Source organism: Blastomyces gilchristii (assembly GCF_000003855.2).
Source record: "Blastomyces gilchristii SLH14081 genomic scaffold supercont1.18, whole genome shotgun sequence".
Lineage (NCBI taxonomy): Eukaryota > Fungi > Ascomycota > Eurotiomycetes > Onygenales > Ajellomycetaceae > Blastomyces > Blastomyces gilchristii.
Window position 1 is genome coordinate 797,832 of NW_003101665.1, and position 20,483 is coordinate 818,314.

General features: G+C 46.2%; 5 protein-coding genes across 6 annotated transcripts; 3 read left to right on the forward strand and 2 right to left on the reverse strand.

Annotated features, from left to right (window-relative positions):
• Positions 1 to 1,306: 1,306 nt before the first annotated feature.
• On the forward strand, positions 1,307 to 8,924 carry BDBG_07286 (C2H2 transcription factor). Its single transcript, XM_031723023.1, has 5 exons — positions 1,307 to 4,150; positions 4,338 to 4,961; positions 5,034 to 5,255; positions 5,361 to 6,140; positions 6,248 to 8,924. The coding sequence occupies exons 2-5, from the start codon at positions 4,511 to 4,513 to the stop codon at positions 6,271 to 6,273; spliced, it is 1,479 nt and encodes a 492-aa protein (XP_031580087.1). The 5' UTR covers positions 1,307 to 4,150; positions 4,338 to 4,510; the 3' UTR covers positions 6,274 to 8,924.
• BDBG_07289 (uncharacterized protein) lies at positions 8,913 to 14,517 on the reverse strand. Its single transcript, XM_031723024.1, has 2 exons — positions 14,021 to 14,517; positions 8,913 to 13,916 (listed from the first exon to the last, which is right to left on the reverse strand). Exon 2 carries the CDS (start codon positions 13,654 to 13,656, stop codon positions 12,973 to 12,975), a length of 684 nt encoding a protein of 227 aa, XP_031580088.1. The 5' UTR covers positions 13,657 to 13,916; positions 14,021 to 14,517; the 3' UTR covers positions 8,913 to 12,972.
• Positions 9,171 to 11,767, forward strand: BDBG_17587 (uncharacterized protein). Its single transcript, XM_002622290.2, has 5 exons — positions 9,171 to 9,466; positions 10,279 to 10,352; positions 10,810 to 10,863; positions 11,032 to 11,179; positions 11,318 to 11,767. The coding sequence occupies exons 1-5, from the start codon at positions 9,464 to 9,466 to the stop codon at positions 11,324 to 11,326; spliced, it is 288 nt and encodes a 95-aa protein (XP_002622336.2). The 5' UTR covers positions 9,171 to 9,463; the 3' UTR covers positions 11,327 to 11,767.
• Positions 13,696 to 19,905, forward strand: BDBG_07291 (autophagy protein 5). The gene is made up of 5 exons (XM_002622293.2): positions 13,696 to 15,562; positions 15,737 to 18,267; positions 18,349 to 18,532; positions 18,614 to 19,097; positions 19,240 to 19,905. Exons 3-5 carry the CDS (start codon positions 18,410 to 18,412, stop codon positions 19,641 to 19,643), a joined length of 1,011 nt encoding a protein of 336 aa, XP_002622339.1. The 5' UTR covers positions 13,696 to 15,562; positions 15,737 to 18,267; positions 18,349 to 18,409; the 3' UTR covers positions 19,644 to 19,905.
• On the reverse strand, positions 14,633 to 20,009 carry BDBG_07290. Of its 2 annotated transcripts, XM_031723025.1 has the most exons (5): positions 19,110 to 19,902; positions 17,117 to 19,055; positions 16,885 to 16,997; positions 16,422 to 16,830; positions 14,633 to 16,340 (listed from the first exon to the last, which is right to left on the reverse strand). In XM_031723025.1, the coding sequence occupies exons 2-5, from the start codon at positions 17,684 to 17,686 to the stop codon at positions 15,357 to 15,359; spliced, it is 2,076 nt and encodes a 691-aa protein (XP_031580089.1). In that variant the 5' UTR covers positions 17,687 to 19,055; positions 19,110 to 19,902; the 3' UTR covers positions 14,633 to 15,356. The 2 variants fall into 2 exon arrangements, with proteins under 2 accessions (XP_031580089.1, XP_002622338.2); XM_002622292.2 differs by having other exon boundaries at positions 17,117 to 20,009.
• Between the last annotated feature and the right edge of the window lie 474 nt (positions 20,010 to 20,483).

The window sequence follows — 20,483 nt, forward strand, 5'->3', positions numbered from 1 at the left end:
CAACATCCATGCCCCTGTAGTTATTACGTACATATATATATATAGTTATATACAACTACAGCGTAGACCATGTTGAGATTTCAAAGCACAAGTAGTATAAAACTACTACAATTATTATTATTGACTCGCGCTTTGCAACATTCACTGTTACTATTTGATGAGGGGAAAAAGGGCAGCTGCTACTGCCAAGACATAAATTACGCGTTGAATAACCTTAGAATGCATGTTTACGCGATCACGTGATATTCCATAGTTCGCGTTGAAGGGCGCGTTTTCCGTCCATGTAAAAAAAAAAGAAAAAAAAAAAAGAACCAAAGATAGAAAATGTGTATAATTGTGAAGGCTAGGTAAGCAATAATAATAACCTTTGCTACACGGCTTGTATTGGAGGGATAGTATAGTACTGGCTAGGGCTGATTAGGTGATCCGGAGATAACAAGTGCCAAGTGATAGTTTAGAGGGACCTTGAGAGCATGGAATTCCGCCGCTCTGTAACATACATACGATAATTAATAAAATTACTAGGATAGACAGTTATAATGAGAAGAAATATTATCTTTGTCTGAAGAATCATTATTTTTGGTCAATTTTGAATAACTATTTCTTCTGCTTCTGGCATTATTTTTGCGCCAAAAGAAAGCAAAAAAAAAAAAAAAAAAAAAAAAAAGCTTGTTTCTTCAAGAAATGAATCACTTCTTTTAGCCTGGAAACAAAGAAAAATTGCAGGGAATATTTTTTTTTTTTTTAAATTTCTTAAACTTTTCTATGCGTTGTCTAATACTCAGCATTTGATGACTTGAAGAATAAATAATACAACCTACGAATGAATGCATTTCATCCTCACTGCTCAACTGACCTTTTCTAGTCCCAGTTCTCAGGCACTTGTCCGAACAAGACATTTTCCGCGAGAAAGTCAATCAATAAATAAATGAATAAATGGTTTCATGGTACTGAGAGTTGCCAAGCTCCGCGCGTGTTTAATTAATAATGAGGGAAAAAAAGTTGTTTATTTGTGCATTCGCCACATCCTAGTATTGGAACGGGGGTAATTATGTGGTATGTATCGCTGGTTAGTACATTTACCGGTTCATACGGCGCATGGCGACGGTGTGACGGTGCGTGGGCGTAGGCATGGTTTTATCGGCGCTGCAGCTTGTTGGCGATCGTCCATCCCCCCACGATAACGGATTATCTTGATTCTTATTATTAGGTTCGTATCTGGCGGGCAAATTGGTGATTTTGTTCGCTGGCCTTTTCTGAGAAGGGGGCCTTTGTTTTTCTTGGGATGGATGGAGGGAGGGAGGGAGGGAGGGGGGATATACTTGAAAGAGGAGGTTTTGTTCGTGATTTAGAATGACGGGGTGCCCTTTTTCTGTAAGTTACAAGGAATTGCGCGGTTATGATTATGAAAAGAATAATAATGAATGCCATTTGGTTGTGATATCTATGGGATCGGGGAGGTAAAACCCTGGAAAGGAAGCGCGATTACAACAAACAAGCAACCTAACAACACATTCCAAAGCGCGCACTGATTGACATCATGTTGTTTATAGTAGCAGGCAGTCAGTAGCGGGAAAAAGTTATTTATTTCCGTATCAGTTTTCTTCCACCTGCGTTGCTTATAACAGACCCGCGTTTCCCCCTTATTTCTCCTCTACTTCGTAACCTCCCCTTCCCTTCCCGGCCTCCAATTATCCCCTCCCCCTCCTACCCCTCCTCCCGCTTCCACCCCCAAATTCCTGGATACATACCTTCCTCCCTCGCACAAGCTTCCACAAGCTCACACAAGCTCCCGCCGCCCCTCCTCCACCTCCCCTCGTGGTAGTACCAAAAAATTAAAAAATTAAAAATTAAAAAAAATAAAAAATAAAAAATAAAAAAAATAAAAATAAAAACCAATAAGAAGTGACCTCACATTTTCAAGGATTTTTTGATACCGATGTCAGTTCCGCACATGTCAAATCTGCAAGCCACTTGAAACTAAAAGCTCCCCCAACCGCGGAACACAGCGAGAGTGGCGTCCCACCGCCATCTTGTCTAGATTTGCTCCAATGTTTCCTTTTTAGGGATTTTGTTCATTATTTCCTGCACAACTTTCTCTTCTTACTGCTGTGCTTCCTTCTGGCGTTAGATGTTGCCACCCACCCGTGGGAATCAGGAGAGTAGAAACGATGTACATGTACATTGTACATGTTAGAATACATACATACATACATGTAGTTTATTTTTACTTTTTTAAACCGGTCAATATCCAGAGTTCAGGAACATAGTATTCGGACGCAGTCCCAAGATTTCCAGTACCAAAGTACTCCGTACCAAACACCGAAGAGGGACGGTTCGGTTCCGAGATGAGATTTCAAAAGAATCTCTTTGAAGAAAAGACTATCCGTGAGATTATATTTTGCTCTGTATTATTTTTGTACGGTATAGCTATACACCTATCTGTATCTGTATGTGGTGACCGGAAGATATACTGTTTTGGAACTACTGTTATTATTTTTATCTCATCTTGAGCGAGCGAAGCGAGTAAGCAGTGGAGACAGCATAACGGTGACCCGAAGAAAAAGTGTTGATATCAACAAGGTTTTTCGGTTCGAAGCTTGGAACCTGGCGTCGTTCCCCGAGGACCAGGAGGCGGGACAGACAGGCCAGACACAAGGCGAGTCAGTCAGTCAGTCAAGTCAGCCAGTCAAGTCAGTCAATCAAGTCAATAAATCAATCAAGTCAGTCAGTCAGTCAAGTCAGGCAGGCAGGCAAGGCAGGCAAGGCATCAATCATTCATCACATCATTATCATCCCGGAGTACAACGTGGTAGTTACCGGTCTCCGTACGGCGTGTACACAGGGTACACAGCAACAGCAAGTACGGTTTGCCTTTTTATAAGGTAAGTTAACTACTTACTCCGTACAATGTATGCATTATTATTATACATACAGATACGCATACAGATACATACCAAAGGGGGGGGCGGGCTAACTGCCACCCGCCACGCGCGCTGACAGCGATAAGTGTGTTGCGTGGTTGGTTGTTGTGTTTCTGCTTGCTGCTGTTTCTTTTTTTTCTGCGCTTTTTCTTCTTTTTCTATTTTTTTATTTTTAATTTTTTTTATGCCTTTCCTCATCGTCTCTTCATTATTATTATTATTATTATTATTATTATTGTTATTATTATTATTATTATTATTGTTATTATTATTCTCTGTTTCTTCTCTTCATCATCAATCCTCCTCCTCCACTAGCCCCAAAGCATATCCATTTCCCTCTTCTTTTCTTTTTCTTCCCTTTTTCCTTTCTTTTTTTTTCTTCTTCTTCTTGCTGCCCACACTCACTCTCCTCTCCGTCCCTTTCCCCAATTACCATTAACGTACTGCAACGCACTCCAGCAACATACTCCTTCTACTCCTTCTTCTCCTCCTCCTCCTCCTCCTCCTCCTCCTACTTCTTTACTCCTCCTAACTTTACTTACTTACTATACATACCCTCTGCCACTCCTCCTCGTCCTATCTCCTTCCTCTCTCCCTCTCTTTCCATCTCGATTCCCGAGTCGTTCTTTTAACCGTCCCTAGACTCATTCTTTCACCCTTCTTTTGTTTCTCCATTCTTTCATCTTTCTTTTTGTCCCCTGCCCGTTGTGCCCCGGTGGAGCCTTGTGGGAAAAACAAAATCAAACAAATCCCCAATTATCCTCCGATTTACCTTTGAACCCCTCCCTCCCTCCCCTCCCTCAATCCCTCCTCCCTTGTCCGCCGCGTGCGTGGTCGTTGCTCCAAGTCTGTTTGGCAGCCTCCACTCGTACCCGTCCCCAGGGTGGAGCCCCGGTAGTAGTCTATCTATCTCACCCTCGACCACGTCCTAACTTTCTACTGCTACCTCATCGACCCATCATCATCTCTCTCCCTCTCTCTCGCGCTCTCCACCACAACACACACACACGCACACACACACACTCTCTCTCTCTCATATACACACACACTCTCTCTCATATACACACACTCTCTCTCTCACTGACTCTCTATCCCGCGCACACTCATACGCTCTCTTACTCTCTCTCAAGCTGGTGGCTTAGGGAAGTTGTCTGCTGTCCGAATTTGATTGTCGCTGTGCTATACGATACGCGACTCTTATTCGCGAATTGGTTTATTCCTTTCCGGTTAGTTCACCGTCCCTTCTTCGTCTTCTTCTTCTTCTTTTAATTCCTACAATGAACGAGATGGAATGCAAGAACGTTGTGGACACTGTGATGCACGCATGCTTCAAGCATGACAACAAAGAAGCAGACCCGTCTCATTGGGCGTGGCATTCGTATTGGTAGGATCTTGGCGACTGACAACGTGCAGTTTTCCTCCAACAGCGCGAAACAACTCGCGCCACCCCCCCCCACCCCCGGTAAATAATTATATATATATATTTTTACAAGAAGTCGTCGGGGCGTTTAAGAATCCACAATCGATGGTTTGGACGATCCTACACGGTAACGGTTCGATTTTTTCCTCTATTTCTTTCCTTCGTTATGGATCCCAACATTAGATCGCATGCCTCGAGGACCCCATCGGCAAATATCCCGCCTCAAGGACCCCCACCTCTGTCCAATCTGCATCAGTATCAGATGCAGCCACACTACTCGATGGCGCAACCGCATACTCTGCCCCCGCTGCAGCATCCACAGAGCCATTCCCCTGTGCATCCTTCCTATCTAGGACAGCCCTATAGACATGAGATGCCCCGGTATCCACCCACGTCCTCCAACGACGTGTATGCTGCGTCTTCCGCTCCTATGCCGCCTCATACTACCGTCAACAGCTTGCCCCCGTCTTCATTCTTGACCCACCATCACATCCAGCAACAATTCCCGTCGCATGGCTTATTGCCCCCGTCGACCACTTCGCCGGCCTTTCCTCAGCCCATTGCGCCGGCTCCTCCTCGGGATCGAAGAGCGGATTATGGTGGTGCTTTACCCTCCGGTGCGTTCAGTGATACAGGACCCAAAGGACCCATAGTGACAACTACAAATAGCTTATCTAATTCCCCTGCAGCTTTCGTTCCAAAGGACCCACCGCGCACCCAGGTAGTTGGATCCCAGGGCCGGAGAGGGATACTTCCAAGCGTTCCAGGGCGGGCTGCTGCCATTACTAACGGTGCAAACGGTACCACCAAGACGGCTATCCCTGCTAAAGACGCGGATGGGAAATTCCCTTGCCCACATTGCAACAAGACATATCTGCATGCAAAGCATCTTAAACGGCATCTGTTGAGGCGTAAGTGGTTCTCAGCCCGATCAACCCATTTCTATGACCGGCATATACTCTCCGGTTTGACAGTTAAAAAGTCTTTTTCGTTTTTTTAACCACTTTTCAATACAGATACTGGTGATCGCCCGTATATGTGTGTTCTGTGCAAGGACACATTCTCCCGAAGCGATATTTTGAAGCGCCACTTTCAAAAATGTTCGTTACGTCGGGGCAATCCGACAGGTGTGAGCCACTTGTCGCATCCCCACGCTCATCTGAAGAAAGCTCAGGCAGCGGGTATTGTCCCCAAACCTGTTTCAGGAGATGTCAGTAGCTCCGTCCCGACTTCTAATGGTATCGTCGGAACACCGTTTGGGGAAGGGGGGCATGTGAACGGGGTTGGCATGGCCTCTGGTCATCACAACCCTGGATTTACGGATCAACGGCCTCTTGGTTATCAGATGCACCCTGTTGGCGGGATGAGCCGTGGTCCTGTCGATCATGGATACGCCCAAAACCAGATGCATCAGAGAGCTCCCTGGATGGCTGAACCCAAGCAGAGTTCGTATCTCGCGCAGTCTGGAACTGACACAACTGCCCAGTCGAACGTTGATTTACCCCCTATCGATGCAGCTAAATCTTCCAACAATATGCCTGACAACAAGCGCCCTGGCATGCCTACCGGGCCTAACCCCGGTCAATCCGGTGAAATCGACTGGACATCGATGTTCCAAGCTGGCACTCAGGATGGTTACATGCAGCCAATGTTTCCAGCTTCAGTAGCCCCCGTTCCCGACTCGATGCATTCTCAAGTTGAGACCGATCGCAAGTACTACCCGGCCGCAACGAGTGGGCAACCCGAAGGTGGATTGAATGGACTTTATTTAGCTTCTACTAGCTTGGGCGGTGACGGTACGCTCGACTCATACCCTATCTGGAATTTTAACATGTCGCAGCATAACCCGCTGCAACGTAAAGCGGACCGCCTCATTGACTTTTGCTTTCCTACTGGATTACAGGAACCGTTCAGCCTGCACGCCAATAACGCACAGGTGCTGAAGGATTGCTTGACGGCCGATAACGTGAAACATTTTCTCGAACTCTTTACGAATTACCAAGGCCATTGGCCCTATTTACATATTGCCACTTTTAATTTTTTAGATGCGTACGATGGTCTTATTCTTGCCATGTGCTGTATTGGAGCTGTTTATTCCGACCGTGTTGAACCGGACCTGGTTCGGAGTTTGGTAGCTGTTACCAAGGCTGCCATACTGCGAACCTCCCGCATTCAGAATGACCTACGAACCGGCATTGCCTCAGACCCAGATTCTTCGATCAAAGTGGAGCCCACTGATGTTCCTCAGTCCTTGTCAGCCAATGACATTGAGGAGATGCAGTCAATTTTTATGTTAAATACTCTGAGTGTTTGGCATGGTGATCCGAAGCAACGAGCCGCAGCACGGTCCGATATTTCCTTATTTGTTCGCTTTATTCGTCGCTTTCGTTTGCTTGAGCCTGCGGGCCCCGATGATCCCTCGTGTTATAGTTTGCTTCATAATATGCCTCATGAGAAAGCGGTTGACATTTCCGACTGGAATTGGCTTGCTTGGGTAGAACAGGAAAAGAGATCTCGTCTTGTATTCATGTTCTATTTAGCAGATGCCGCCATGGTAATGTTTTTTAACTGTCAACCACTTCTAAATCCTCAGGAGATTAAGCTTCCCCTACCTTGTGACGATGCTGCATGGGAGGCAAGAGATCCTCAGCAATGCGCCGATGCCTTGGGACTTAGAGGTCCTGATGTTCAGGCTATTGTGAATGTGACTGGCAGTTGCCGGATAAAACAGCTTGAGATGAATCAGGCTTTGTCCGCTTTGCAGAGTCCGGTTGTTGATTTCCGCCGAAGAGCCACAAACGTCTACTCGAAGTTCATTCTCATTCACGCGCTACTTGTCCAAATCTGGCTCGTTCAGAAACAACTATCTCTTAACGGCGCTCCTGAGGACGACAACGACAGGACCATATCTGAGGGTTTCAGTGCAAGCGACATATATAATCCCGTCTCCCGTTCCGACTGCGCATCCATGGACGGAATTATCTCCAAAAACAGCCCAAGTAACGGTCACGCTAACCCCACCGACGGCAGTCCTTCGAATGCTCCATCATCATCACACGCCAATATTATATACAACTCCACAACTCAAGGTTTAAAGAAGTGGAAGCGTGTATGGGATGAAGATATGTCAATACAATATCCGCCAACTCCGACCTCAACCTGGCGGTTTGGATTCTGTCGCGATTCTATCCCTTACTACTGGCTCGCTCAGGCCCTGCTCTGCCCCAACCGGCAGAACGACTGGAAACTGACGCCTGATGCACGTCTTATACACATTATGACAATGCTCCAGAAAGTTCGTGGATATGCTCAGACGGATGCGGCGCAGAGGGGCGAGGGACTTGGTTCTATTAGTGACATTGATGATGGCTATGCTATCAAGGATCTTACGCTTGATATGAAGTTATTGTTCAGACCCATACGGCAACAGTTCGAAGGCGATATATACGTTCAACGGATATGAAGTCTTCACGTTATAGCACCTATAGCAGGGTGGGTTTTCCGGGTTCGATTAACGGTTTCCCTCGTCCAATATCATCAGGTTCAAAGGCAGGCAAGGTTAAGCAATCCGACAAAACAAGGTACCCACGCAAACGCAAGCACGTAACGGCCGAATCAACCCTTTTTGCGACATTTACCGAAGGTTACGCTACATTATTCCTTTTGTTTATTTCCCCATCATCGAGCAGCAGCACCAATACCAAGCGCGCTGGGCCGCCGGGTGCAACCGCCACAATCTCTTTTCAAAGGCAAAAATCGGACGACACGAAAACCACATTTAGCATTTATAGACTCGGACCGGAGCATTTAATTTTTTGGTTTTATTTCATGAATGGGTTCACCAAAAGAAAAAAAAAAAAAAAAAGAAGGTTCTACTTTCCTTCCCCTTCGTTCTGCTCTTTCCGCAAAAAAGAAAAAAGTACCTCCGCTTATATTTTATTGCATTCATTTCATCCGCTTGTTCACGTTATCGGTTTTTCTCTCATTCCGCTCACTCACTTGATACATATTCCCCACACATATACACCGTGTTTTCTTGCGGATAAAGAAAAAAGAAGAGGAAGGAAGAAGAAGAAGGAAAGTTATATACCGGATTATGTTCATGTTAAACGGCCGTCTTTTTCGAAACATCCAGAGCACAGAAAGAACAGCATATACATACATTCTTCATCCCCTTCAATTACATAGTTTTCTTTTCTTTTCTTCATATTCTGTTTCTGATTTTTCCATTGAGATGTACAAGACCTTTTCTTTCTTTGTTTTCACTCACATAAAAGATTTCTTTATTGTTCATCAACTTTTTTCTCATCACACTGGCTTTTTTTGGTGGCTTTGGGAGGGTTTGGTGGTTTGTGTGTGTTTTTTATTTATGCATTGCTGAAAGTTTCCTGTGTCTTGTGTTCTATTTGTCTATTTTCCTCTCATCTTTTTTTCTATTTCTGTTTCTGTTCTGCTCTCGTGTTTGCTATCTCATCTTTCTTTTATTTTTGCATATCTCTAACAAACTATAACCAACTTCAATAACAAATAAATAAACAAAATATTAAGAAAAAAGCTTTAATATTATATCTCATATTATATTATATCCTCTCAAAGGAATTCCTGACTTTGAGATGGGTTTTCTTTAGGAAATTTCTTCCTCATAGTTACCCTCATTCCCACGTACCCCGACGAAGGGAAATTGAAGAACGACGAAAGTAGAAGTTCATAATGATTGTCTTTGCAATTGCAATTGCAGTTTCTTTCCCCCCCCCCCCCTCTTTTAGGTAACTGTGGTTGGGCTATAGCTGCCTTTTCTTTTGTTTGTTTTCTTTTCATTTTTCCATTTTTATATGCGATTGAGCGTCCAATTTTCTACGGGTGAAGTGTAAATCATGTGACCTACAAATGTCCACGTGACATAATTTTGTTTTCGTCCAATTGGGGCAAAGGGGCGGCGTTTTCTTCCCCCGAATTTCCCGAAACGATATATATCCAATTCCTCCATAAAAACAGGAACGACCTCTTCCATATCCAGAGAAACCAAAACAAAAGACCCCCCGATCTATAATTCCTGTGGGATCCTCTTCTTCCCCGTCTCTTTTGTCGCTCTCGCTCTCTTTGCGTTGCGTTTTTGACAATGGTACGTTCTTGATGATTTTCCTTGTTTTTGTGGTTTTTGGGGGGGGTGTTGCTTTCGTTGTTTGGCGGGTGGGTTTGGTTTTGGTTTATTGTGGCTCGGATTGGAGGAGAGGGGGGGGGGGGGCCTAAATTGGGGGTTGGGATTGGGATTCGAGGGTTTCTTTTTACTTTTTTGCTTGTTGGCTACCTCTGGGCATGATTGGGGTTCATTGGCGGGATGGAGCGTGGTTTGTGGTTGCGATTCGGGGTTTGATATGGATGACGACGACGACGACGACGACGACGACGATGATGGGGATGGGGATGGGGATGGGGATAGACAGGAAACCCAACACGACGTAACGCAGCTGTGGGAATCGCCCCCGCGCGTTTTCAATTAACGAAATTCCGCGAGTCGCAAAAAGCCAGACACCACACAACCACCCTGTGCTATTTCCGGACCCGTAACCATCGGGGCCAGCGACTTAGCCGGGTGGTGTGTTGGATTCATTTCAATGCGATTCTAGCGCGTACCGTGGTCCTGGTATCTCATTCCACCACCGCCGCTGCCGCTGTCGCTGTCGCTGCCGTCGTCGTAGTCAATCACGAACCCAATTGCGAAGAACGGGGGACATGCAAGATCGAGGAATTTTTGAAGATTGCCGCTCTTACCTGAGATTTATTTCTTTTATTTCTTTTCATCGGCGTTTCCCTAGACCTATATATATACGTGGAGAGGGGGGGAAATGGAAATGGCAATGGAGATATTATCGAGGAGCATTTTTTTTTGCTAACAGCGACTGGTTTTTTTTTTTCTTTTTTCCTGGTACATAGGTTTCGCCTTTCGCCGCTCGCTCGGCCGCTTCCCCTGCGTCGACTACGAACCACCGGAGTCCCTTTGCGCTTAGGTGAGGATTACAATCATTGTTTGCGTTTTCGGGCTTGTTTCACTCGCTCTTTTTTGGCTTGTTTTTGGCGCGCGTGGGCGCGATGCTGGGATTTTTATTTTTTTCCCCCTCGCGGAGTGGGGGGTGTCAAATATGCCGAACGGTGGCTTAGAACGTATCGGAGGATCTAGAGTTGTTTGCGCAGGGGCTGGGCAAAATGTCGCATTATCCGGCGATGAAGAAGGCTTTATATTCATGACATTTTCAACCAACAGCTCTAGCAGAAGAGGAGAAAGGAATAGATATTCATACCGGCTACCTATAACCAGGCTCTGATGAACCAGTTATGGATGAGGGAGACATATTATACCGGTCGATCGATATTCATTCACAATGGACGGATTGTTAACCTTGCCGTACCGACTGATATAGTTGCTTTTCCTGGGAGCACGACGCTAACCATGAATTTTGTATTCAGATACAAGAAACAACCTCACTATGCCGGCTTTCCTCTGAAAACCTCTGTTCGATAGTAAGTATCTCTTTTCCTTCCCGATCCCGATCTCTACCATATGCGTTTATCTGGGAACATGTGACCCTCCTCCCACTCAAGCCCACCGATCCGTACGCCCCAATTCCAATCGAATATGACTGTCATATCACTAACTCATCGTCCCTTTTTGTTTCCCCTACTAAACAGCGGCACAATTGCCACAGCCTTCGGCGCTACCGCCGGAATCTTCGCCGTCTTCTTCTTCGGAGAGGTCCCCCGCGTCCGAAAGGATATCCTGATGAACATCCCCGTCATTGGCGGATACTGGGAACGAAGCATCCCTCCGGAAGATAACGTGAGTTAATCCCCCCCTTTGGTTTCCCACCATTTCGCTACGTTGTCTATTCAGATATGTGGGGTTGGCTCATATTTTGCGAACCGAGGACTGATCTGGATTTTCTTTCTTTCTTTCTTTTTTTTTAAAAAAATCTAGCCCTTCTAAACCATCTCTCTATGTATTTCTTTTTCGAGCTTGAGGTCTGCTCCGTATTTGCGAAACTATATAGAAAGGAGCGGAGGGGGGGCTCTGGTACTTGTTTCGCCCGTTTCTTTTTGATTAGATTCATATGTATGGACCTGTTGCGCGATTGTGTGTGTGTGTGTGTGTGTTGATCCGGACCAGGAAAGGGGGAGTAGATTGTAGCACCTATGTAGTATAGAGCGAACACAAAAGCATTCTCCTACCTATTCCCACTTATCTGCCCCAAGATAAAAACAGAAAATTGTCGATAAAAAACCATAATAAACAAAGAGGAGCGGAGTATTTTATATTCATTCCCCTTCGCGCCCACGCCCATACAACAGTTGTATACATATAGACTATACTATAATAGTACATGTACATGTACATGTGCAAAATGCAAAATGCAGAGAGAAGACAGACAGCCACGCCACGGTAAAAATTTGTATATCCATCCCATATATCCATCCCATACATCCCACAAAAAACCAAAACAACCCTGAAAGCATTCTCTCATCTCCTGCACTTTTATTTATTTATTTCCCCCCCTCCTCATTTCCCCACCCCTCTCATTCCCACTCTCCCTCCTCCCCTTGCGTTTCCCTTCCTGTTGGTTGACAATGACACCGCGAGGAGGGAGGACATGTACAAGGTGAGAGGGAGAAAATGGAGAACATGGAGCATGGGATGGTTTATTACATGAAATGATTGTCCGCGCTCAACACGAAATGAAAAAGCCAATAAAAGAAGATAGATGGTGCGAAAAAGGCGGGAGAGTGGGAGAGAGAGAGAGAGAGAGAGAGAGAGAGGAAATGGAAAACGGGAGGAAGGGGATATTTATTTTAAATATTATTATTCTTTTATTTTTGGGGGAAAACAAACCGAAAAAAAAGAAAGAAAGAAAGAAAGAATAAAAGAAAAGGCCTTGATGTGCATGTGAGACGAAAGCGGACTGACTTGCACTGACTGACTGAGTGAGCTCGCTTTTTCATAATCTGTTCCATGTTCCTTTTCTTTCTTTATTTTTTATTTTTTATTTTGCAGTTTCTGCAAAGAAAACGCCAGATGGCATGAAAAAACAATATTGCGCCTTTCTTCAAGGGGAAGCAGGAAATGTGTTGCCTCTTCTCCTCTCCGGAGCCTCCTATATTCGCCTTAACATATAGATGGCCATCGACCGACCTGTCATCCCATATGGATCCATTACGGGATTCGGACGAGTAGTTGTCGTAGCTTTTTCGTAGTTCTTTCGTGCTCTTCGTTTTTGTGCACCAAATGATATTTTGCCTGCGTTGATCATGAATATTCATAGCAGTCATGTTGTTTTCCCTCTCTCCTCTCGCTCCGCCAGATGTTAAAAAAACAAAAAACAAAATCAAGGACCAATGGGGTCGTCTGTGGAATCTGAATCTGAGACTCTATACATATTGTCGTCGTGGGAAAACCTCCACCACACCGGCAACCGAAAAAAAAAAAAAAAAAAAAAAAAAAACCAAATAGCGGCCAACTGGGGCGAGCGGGTGGTGGAAAAAAGGACCATTTTGACCAGTAAATAGGGAAATATATATTTTCAACACTCCCCCCCTCGTCTCCCTTATACTCAGAGACAGACAGACCATGCTCCCTTGTTAAAGGCTGAGCTGGTCAGCACTCCCAACCCTCCCTAGATGTCGTCCCCCTTTAGTTACCAAACCCAGCGGATAGAACCGCTCTTCACCCGCAGCAGTCCGGCCACCTACATACCACTTCTCGGGACCCATGGCATCGCGGAACCCGCCGCTCCCACTGCTGCTGTCACTTCCCCGACGGTGCCTGTTGTGGGAGGAGGGTATGGGTATTGGTAATGGCGCGGCGGGTGCTGGGCTCGTGGAGTGAGATTGTGCATGTGGGTTTGTGCTGCTGTGATGTTGTTGCTGCTGCTGCTGTGGATGGTGATGATGATGATGGTGGTGGTGGTGGCGGTGGGAGTGGTGGGGATGCAGTTGGCCTGCAGAGGCGGAGGCGGCGGCGGCGGCGGCGGCTTGAACGGCAGCGGTTGTGGATTGGGGTGGCGGACTTGAGGAGATATTGTTGTTTGTTGTTGTGGATCCGCCTGCGGCCGTTGAGGATGAGGACACCGCTTTTGTAGTTACAGTTCGTGTGTTGGGGGATGTGGACGGGGATTGGGTAGCTGAGGTTGAGGCTGTAACGTGGGATTGTGAGAGGGGGTTTGTCGTAGAGCCCGTCGAAGGCGGTTTTGACGATGCCTTGTAGGCGGATTGGGCGCGGAAAGCTGCCAGGAAATTGGCTAGGAATGGGCGGTTGGTTGACATGGCGTCGAAGTTGTGATACGGAGCGTTGAGAGGGATGTGGTTTTTGTTTCAGAAACGGGTGATTTGAGCCTGGCTTGCGCTGGGCTCTTCTTGCCACCCTCCCGCTGGCCGTTCTCAACTCTTTTTATCCCCGAACAAATTACGCCCTCTGGCCAGGACGGGAGTACACAACTGAACCTCTTATTCGAAATCTGAGAGATTGGTAAGATAGAATCGACAGGTTGTATGTCACCGTTCGGGAGGTGTATGAGGAGGTGTGACTTAATTCGACCAAAGTTAGCGGAACTGTCTAGACCTATCCCCGGCAAGTAGTCCCGAGGGAAGTATTTAAAGGTGTGGTATATATATATATATAGCCTCTTACCGAATGCTTCCGTCCCTTTATGCCGTTGCGATATTGCGAACTAAAAGATGGGGGGAAGGGAGGGGCCTGATCTGATGCCTGCGATCTATTTACGCTAGGGTTGGTGCGGAGTAAACAAAACAGGTTTTGAGAGCAACGGAGAGGAATTCAATAGCAACGTGGTGGGAGGAGATATTTAGACAGGCGATTCCAAATCCCGGACGATGATAATAATGAATGATATCTAATACGAGATATTTAAGTAGGCTAGGGTTTGGTAGTGTAAATAGTTGGGGTTTGGTTTTTCGATCGGCTTTGTTTTCAAGAAGTTCGAACTATTCCGCGACTATTCTCGCCAACCCGCTGCTGACGCTTGAAAGGATGGGGGGATGAAGCGGGGTGGGGTTGGACCAAAGAAAAAAATAAAGTAAAAGGTAAAACTCAAACTTCAGATGGGACGATTGGCGATTTGCGATGGTTGAAGTTCGAGGATGAGATGAGGATTGATGAGGATGAGGTTGATTGATATTGATGATGATATCAGAGGTTCTGGGCGGCGAGGGAAAAGTCGGAGCCGGCGCTGGGGAACCTCGGAGCTTATCGGGTGCGGCATTCCTACGGGCCATACATGTATATTATGTATATGTATGTATATTTTGTAGCATCACTGTTTGATATTTATATAAATATTTGGACATCCTATAACTATCATTTTATACAGTGTCATATATTCTCTTGTCTCCTCTCCTAGCTATATGTCCTATTGTTGTCGTCGTCTCCCGCTGGTTGCGCTGGCGCCATGGCGGCTGAAATTGACCTCCCTGCGCTACCTGTGTGCTCTGACACATGTCTCTAGATATATAAAGTGATATTATTTGATGACAGTGCTTGAAAATCAGGCTGAGGGTTGGCAACAGCTGAATGGGTGGAGGAAATCAGTTAAAGGGCTTATTAGGAACAGGGGCCGCGATGTAGTTGAGGAAAGTATGCAGCAAAAGAAGCAGTCCGTCCAATACGGGAGTCATTAAAAATGTCTCTTGCACTTAGAAGAAGAATCAAGGATTTGTCTTCATGTATGTTCATCTTTACGAATGGGAGTTTAAAGCGACTTGCTGTGTAACTATCGGTCTGGTGTGCCAGCCTTGAATTAAATGGGAAGAAGCGAGGGTATTTGTCATAGCCTTGCCGGCTTCTAGCCCACGGTCATCCTGCGATATCTACTGGTAGTTGAAGTAGCGATAATGATCCAGATGTACCCACGATGGTGGCTCTATTTCACAAGGCGATATATTTAATCAAATGCTCTCGGGAGGACGGGAAAACGGCACGCTGTTCTCTGCACGAGGCTTACACACGGCTATTCCTCCTCCCACGTCTGCCCTAGCCAGTCGGTTTCCTTGTAGGAAGCTGTCGCACACCAGGGCTGGTCTTGCGGGGTATATGGACTCAGAGGCAGATCGTACGGCATACGCAACCCCACAAATGTAGTAGTAGTAGTAGTAGTCGTTGACGAGCCGCTGTCCTTGTCTACTCTGACTTCAGGCATATCCTGCTTAAAGCAAGGTAACATCACCGCGACTTTGTTCTTATCTTCCCGTGCCCCTCTCCTGCCATTCTCCCGTGCCTTTTTCCCTTTCCCCTTCTCCTTCCACCCGCTTCCATCATCATCATCATCATCATCATCGTCATCATCGTCATCTTCATCGTCATCCACCTTTCTGTTAACAAATAAATCAGGCCAGACTATCACGCCTATTTCCCAACTACATATCCGTATCTCTTTCTTCCCATTCGCTGCAGCGCCCCAGGCTTGCAGCGAAAGGTTTGCAGAACTCACCATTGCCCAGTCGATGGTGGTCAGGTCTGCATCTGAGAAACGGATGTATGTTTTTATATGCGGTGCTGCTCGGCGACGTCCTGCTTGCCGAATTGGCTGGCCATTTTTGTCGATGGTAGCGTGTTTTTGACTGGATTCACTGGCGTCCTTGCCCCGTTCTCGCCTGGCGTTGGTATTGGTTGAGCCCTGTCCGGAGATATCACTGCCATCGCTGGCATCACCATCGCCTGCCCAGCGACATAGATATGGGCGCAAGTACTCAAGTTGCTTTCGCTGTGCGGAGCTCTGGAGTTTCATATGGATAGATCCGCCGGATGCGTAGCCATTCAACGATCTGCGGATTTCATCTGGGGTGGGAAATATAATTGAGAATTTGGCAGGCGGGTTTGTCTTGGGTTTGAATAAACCCGAGGAGCTAGACCGCGATGGCGATGGAGAGAGTGCAGCGAAGAATGTCTCTTTTAGCCACTTGTCGGTTTGACCTAGTGTTGCCACTGAAGATATCTGGTGATTTTGTGTGCGTGAGTAGGGTACTCCTAGAAGCGAGGCCTTCCGACCCTAGCATTGAGCATGATCGTTTCTCACCTGTATGACTATTTGGGGTCTATTCCCTGTAGTATTGGTCCCCTTGTTAAGTGGGATTTGTTGTATTGCATCCTTGAGTGCAGGCCAGCCCCAGAGCGTATGTTTTTCCGAATCTAGTTCGTCAATTGCTTGCCTTGAGGGAACACTGGCTACCAGCCCAGCTCGAACGGTGCTAAAATCGTACTTTTCAAGTTGGTCGACGAGAGGGCCAGTCTTTTTACGGCCATAAGCCTCGAGATACGCTATCAAATCTCTCTTGAATCGAATTCCTGACCCGAACCTGTTCGAAGCGGTAGAACCTGGCCCATGTTCCATTTCAGGACACATGGGAAGTAGCGGAGATCGCCAAACTGCTTGACACATATTCGCCCAATCTCCAGCAATCATGTTGGCCGTGTGAATAACAACCCTGTATAGATATTAGTGTCACTGTAGATAGCTTTTTTGAGCTAAGTGTGCTTACTGAACTTGGTCGTCATGCCTGATAAGGATCATCATTTTCGAATGATGTGTCCCAAATGGTTCTGGCATATAAGCGACTATTGGCTCGACGTTGGGATACCGGCGGCAACTTTCCTGCATACGAGTTAGCACAGCTAAACAGCTGAATTATATGCTCTGGATGTCTAATGCATTGAGGGAAGTTGTGGAGCAGGAGACTTCTTCCCAGAAAGGATGTAGGAGAGTTAACTGACATCGATATGAATTCGATTGGGAGACTCCCGTTTCCAAGAGCCATGTACGATTTTCACATTTACCAAATTCCGCACATCTTCATCAAACTGGCTCATCAGAAAATCGACGTCAAACATGTAGTTGAACTGCCAACTTTCTTTGATGAGAGGGTCCCCGAGAATATCCCGCAACCTGACAGCATCCGCATTGTTCCCTGATGATGCAGAGAAATCGCGGATATGTGTGAGCTGGATTGGAGATGGGATGTTCTTTGGTGTTGAAGGAGCTTTTCCTTGCGGTTTATTTGGACTGGATGTCCTAGGCTGCCCTGAAGGCTGCCGCCGTAAAGGGGGTGTGATGGGTCTGTTGAGGGATGCCAACGTGCTAACATCTTGTAAAGGGGTATCGTAGCCCTCTTCTTGCAAAGTTTCATGAGAGCTCTTAAACCTCTTTGAAGGGCGTCCGCTATCCGTCATAGTTACCGGATATCCTCGAGATACAGCTGAAGCAGATCGTCTTCCATGCAGTGTATAAAAAAATAAAAAGATGTGATCCTGGGTTTTCGAAACTTTTCTATATAGATTGACCATCAATCAATTCAAGAGTTGGGTTTTGCGGCAGCCCCAACACCGAACTCCCGCAGGGAAGATCTAAGCCAACAAATGAGATTTGTAAATAATAACTTTCTAGCCATCTATCTGCTGGAAGAGCTGCTAAACACCGCTGAGCTGGCGGGCTGTGGGCACTTGGGATGATTTTTCAGATGGCTTTTTTTTCAGTGGGTTTTCGAGCAATAAGGTGTAATTAACCCGAGCTGCTCCAAATAGCGGTTCTCAAGATTGATTTGGGCAAAAATAGTCCGCGCAGAGTGAGGAAGTAGAAAAAAGATACGTACACATTTGATGTAGGCGACAGTTTGACGTTTGGTCACGTGAATTGCTGGCTACCTTAAAAGTCACTCGCAAGAACGTTCCCATTCTACTAACTAACTTACCTATTATCAAATACATCATTCGTTTAGTAACTGGCACAGGAATAAACTGACATATTAAGCTTCTTGTGTATTGGTCTCGGTTTGCTACTGCTAACATGAGTTTGCAGTGGTGATAACCTGCCCGGCGTTAGGATTGTAGGGGTCAAATTCAGAACATAACTAGTTGCTTAAGTCTACGTGAGCTATAAATTATATCCCATGTCCCGGTTTTAACAAGTATTAATGGAGTTTAGCATAACTGACTTGACGACTTGTTAGGCTTGCCCTATGATGAATATTGCTCTGCCGGACACCCATCAATAGAGCACGACAGGGAATCATGGCAAGCCCAGCACCCTCCCCAAGTGCCATTCAGCGAAGAGTGTGGGATGGCCGTATTCCCCTTGAGATAGGGCTGTCGCCGGCTGAATGCAGGACCTATGATAAGGCAGACCCATATCTTGTATTTTCAGTCCCTTATATGTGAACTTCAAGCATTTTATTCCATCATCTATGCATCTGTCTAACCCTAGATTTTTTACAGATATGTTATCCTCGTGTATCATATCTGCCCTTCTTACTCCCAAGGCTACGTGCTTTCTTTTCTGCTCTCTTGATTGACATTGATGCCCAACCTCACCAGGGTTGGTTTTCCTTTGAAGGAGTGCCGCTGAAATGGCACTACCCCCTCGGACTCCTCTATGATCTATATTCGGGAGCAGACCCAGTGACCTCCAAATCCACTGTTGTGGAGGACGCTCCGCGGGCAACATCTCCACGAGAACCAGATGACGCCGCTCTCGACAATGTGCACGATCGCGGTGAGCCAATACCTTGGCGGTTGCAGGTTCATTTTAGCGACTGGCCGGACCAGGAGCTTGTTCGTCTCGATGCCGACGGAAGGGTGATGCATGATGCATTCATTAATAGTGTCAAGGAGGCCGATTTTGTGCGGAATGGAACTGCGAAGGGTATCATGACGTTGTCTAAGGAGGATTCATCAGGATTATGGCAAGCTGTCCAAGACCGTGCGTACATGCATTTCTTTGAACTCCTCTCCTCTCCTCTCCTCTCCTCTCCTCTCCTCTCCTCTAGCTTTTAATGGAGGTGAGAAAATCAAAAGCCATTACTGAAAAAGCAAGCGGGGGAAAATAAAATTTAAAAATATAGACGACTTCACAAACTTCCACCGCATCTCCAACATCCTCATCCCGAGCCCACCCGCTCAATTCCGAAACATCCCCTTAAGAATCTTCCTCCCATCTCCACCGAACGCCGCCACCCCCTCCCTGAAAGTAATCCAGTCTCTATTCCCACCAACGTTTGTTCCGCCCGCACCCGGCCAAACCCAAACTGGAGCACCGGCACGGCATACCCAGCCACAGCCGCAGACTATCGGATCGAGTCTGAATGCTCTTCTCCCTAGCCTCTTCCCGAGCAAACGGGTCCCCGTCCTGGCGAAGCCTGTGCTTCAGGGTGCGGTGGTTCCCATGACCGCACCGCTTGAAGAGGTTGTGCGTGTGGCGGGGTATGCGGATGGGTGGTTAGCCATTGTAGTGTCCATGGTGGGATGACCGGATAGGACCCGCCAGAGGCATATATATTCATGCTCCGGCTTTGGTTTTTAAAATTTGGCGTCTAGCTCGCGGGAGAGCGAGAGTCTAAGATTTTTTTTTTATTTTTTTATTTTTTTTTGGATTTTAGTTAGAACATTTGCATAGTGAGGAGAGGGAGGTTGTGGGGCTGGAGGGCTTTCTACCTTCCACATGGGGAATACGATCATGGTATCGACGCTGATGTGGAACCTGGGATTTTTTTTTTTTTTTTTTTTTTTTTTTTCTTCCGTTCAACATTTTTTCCGCAATACATTAACTAGGGATGATTTCAATCATAATGGGAAAAACACTTTGGCATACGCTAAACTCTTTCTCTTTTCTCCTCTCACCTGCTACCTGCGCGTAGAGGGATAATTAGCTCCTATTGCCTTGCCCCAAAAAGAAAAAAAACCCCAGTATAGTTAAAAAACCCCCAAAGGGGCCGGGGGGGGAGAAAAGGGGGGGGGGGGGGGGGGTAAGGGATAGGATAGGGGCATGGGTACGAATCAATCAGAATGAGTTATAGTTAGGAGGCGGTTTTCTTTTCGCAACTATAACTAGTTACATATGCTTTGTTAGCTTATGATCGATGAGGCTAATTGATTAATTCAAGGGACCTTTTCTGTTTCTGTCATTAAGTCTGCTGGTCTGATTGATGGCTAGTTTTGTGTGGAGTGAGGGGGGGGGGGAGGGAATAACTTGTCGAGAAAAAAAAAAAAACCATCGCGCTTAGGTTACGTTTTGAATTTATGCATCATTTCGACTTCATTTTTCATTCTGTAACTACTTACTAACTTAACTAACTACATTTAACTAACT

What these genes read in the sequence shown, in the direction of transcription:
- BDBG_07286 (XM_031723023.1), top strand. Translation starts at nt 4,511, where the DNA reads ATGGATCCCAACATTAGATCGCATGCCTCGAGGACCCCATCGGCAAAT. An exon ending in TAAACGGCATCTGTTGAGGC is followed by an intron (nt 5,256 to 5,360) that starts GTAAGTGGTTCT and finishes TTTTCAATACAG; the next exon opens with ATACTGGTGATCGCCCGTAT. An exon ending in TACTAGCTTGGGCGGTGACG is followed by an intron (nt 6,141 to 6,247) that starts GTACGCTCGACT and finishes ACTGGATTACAG; the next exon opens with GAACCGTTCAGCCTGCACGC.
- BDBG_07289 (XM_031723024.1), bottom strand. Translation starts at nt 13,656, where the DNA reads ATGTCAACCAACCGCCCATTCCTAGCCAATTTCCTGGCAGCTTTCCGC.
- BDBG_17587 (XM_002622290.2), top strand. An exon ending in CGGAGTCCCTTTGCGCTTAG is followed by an intron (nt 10,353 to 10,809) that starts GTGAGGATTACA and finishes TTTTGTATTCAG; the next exon opens with ATACAAGAAACAACCTCACT. An exon ending in CTGAAAACCTCTGTTCGATA is followed by an intron (nt 10,864 to 11,031) that starts GTAAGTATCTCT and finishes CCTACTAAACAG; the next exon opens with CGGCACAATTGCCACAGCCT.
- BDBG_07291 (XM_002622293.2), top strand. Translation starts at nt 18,410, where the DNA reads ATGGCAAGCCCAGCACCCTCCCCAAGTGCCATTCAGCGAAGAGTGTGG. An exon ending in ATAAGGCAGACCCATATCTT is followed by an intron (nt 18,533 to 18,613) that starts GTATTTTCAGTC and finishes GATTTTTTACAG; the next exon opens with ATATGTTATCCTCGTGTATC. An exon ending in ATGGCAAGCTGTCCAAGACC is followed by an intron (nt 19,098 to 19,239) that starts GTGCGTACATGC and finishes TTAAAAATATAG; the next exon opens with ACGACTTCACAAACTTCCAC.
- BDBG_07290 (XM_002622292.2), bottom strand. Translation starts at nt 17,686, where the DNA reads ATGGTCAATCTATATAGAAAAGTTTCGAAAACCCAGGATCACATCTTT. An exon ending in CCAATCGAATTCATATCGAT is followed by an intron (nt 16,998 to 17,116) that starts GTCAGTTAACTC and finishes ACTCGTATGCAG; the next exon opens with GAAAGTTGCCGCCGGTATCC. An exon ending in AGGCATGACGACCAAGTTCA is followed by an intron (nt 16,831 to 16,884) that starts GTAAGCACACTT and finishes ATATCTATACAG; the next exon opens with GGTTGTTATTCACACGGCCA.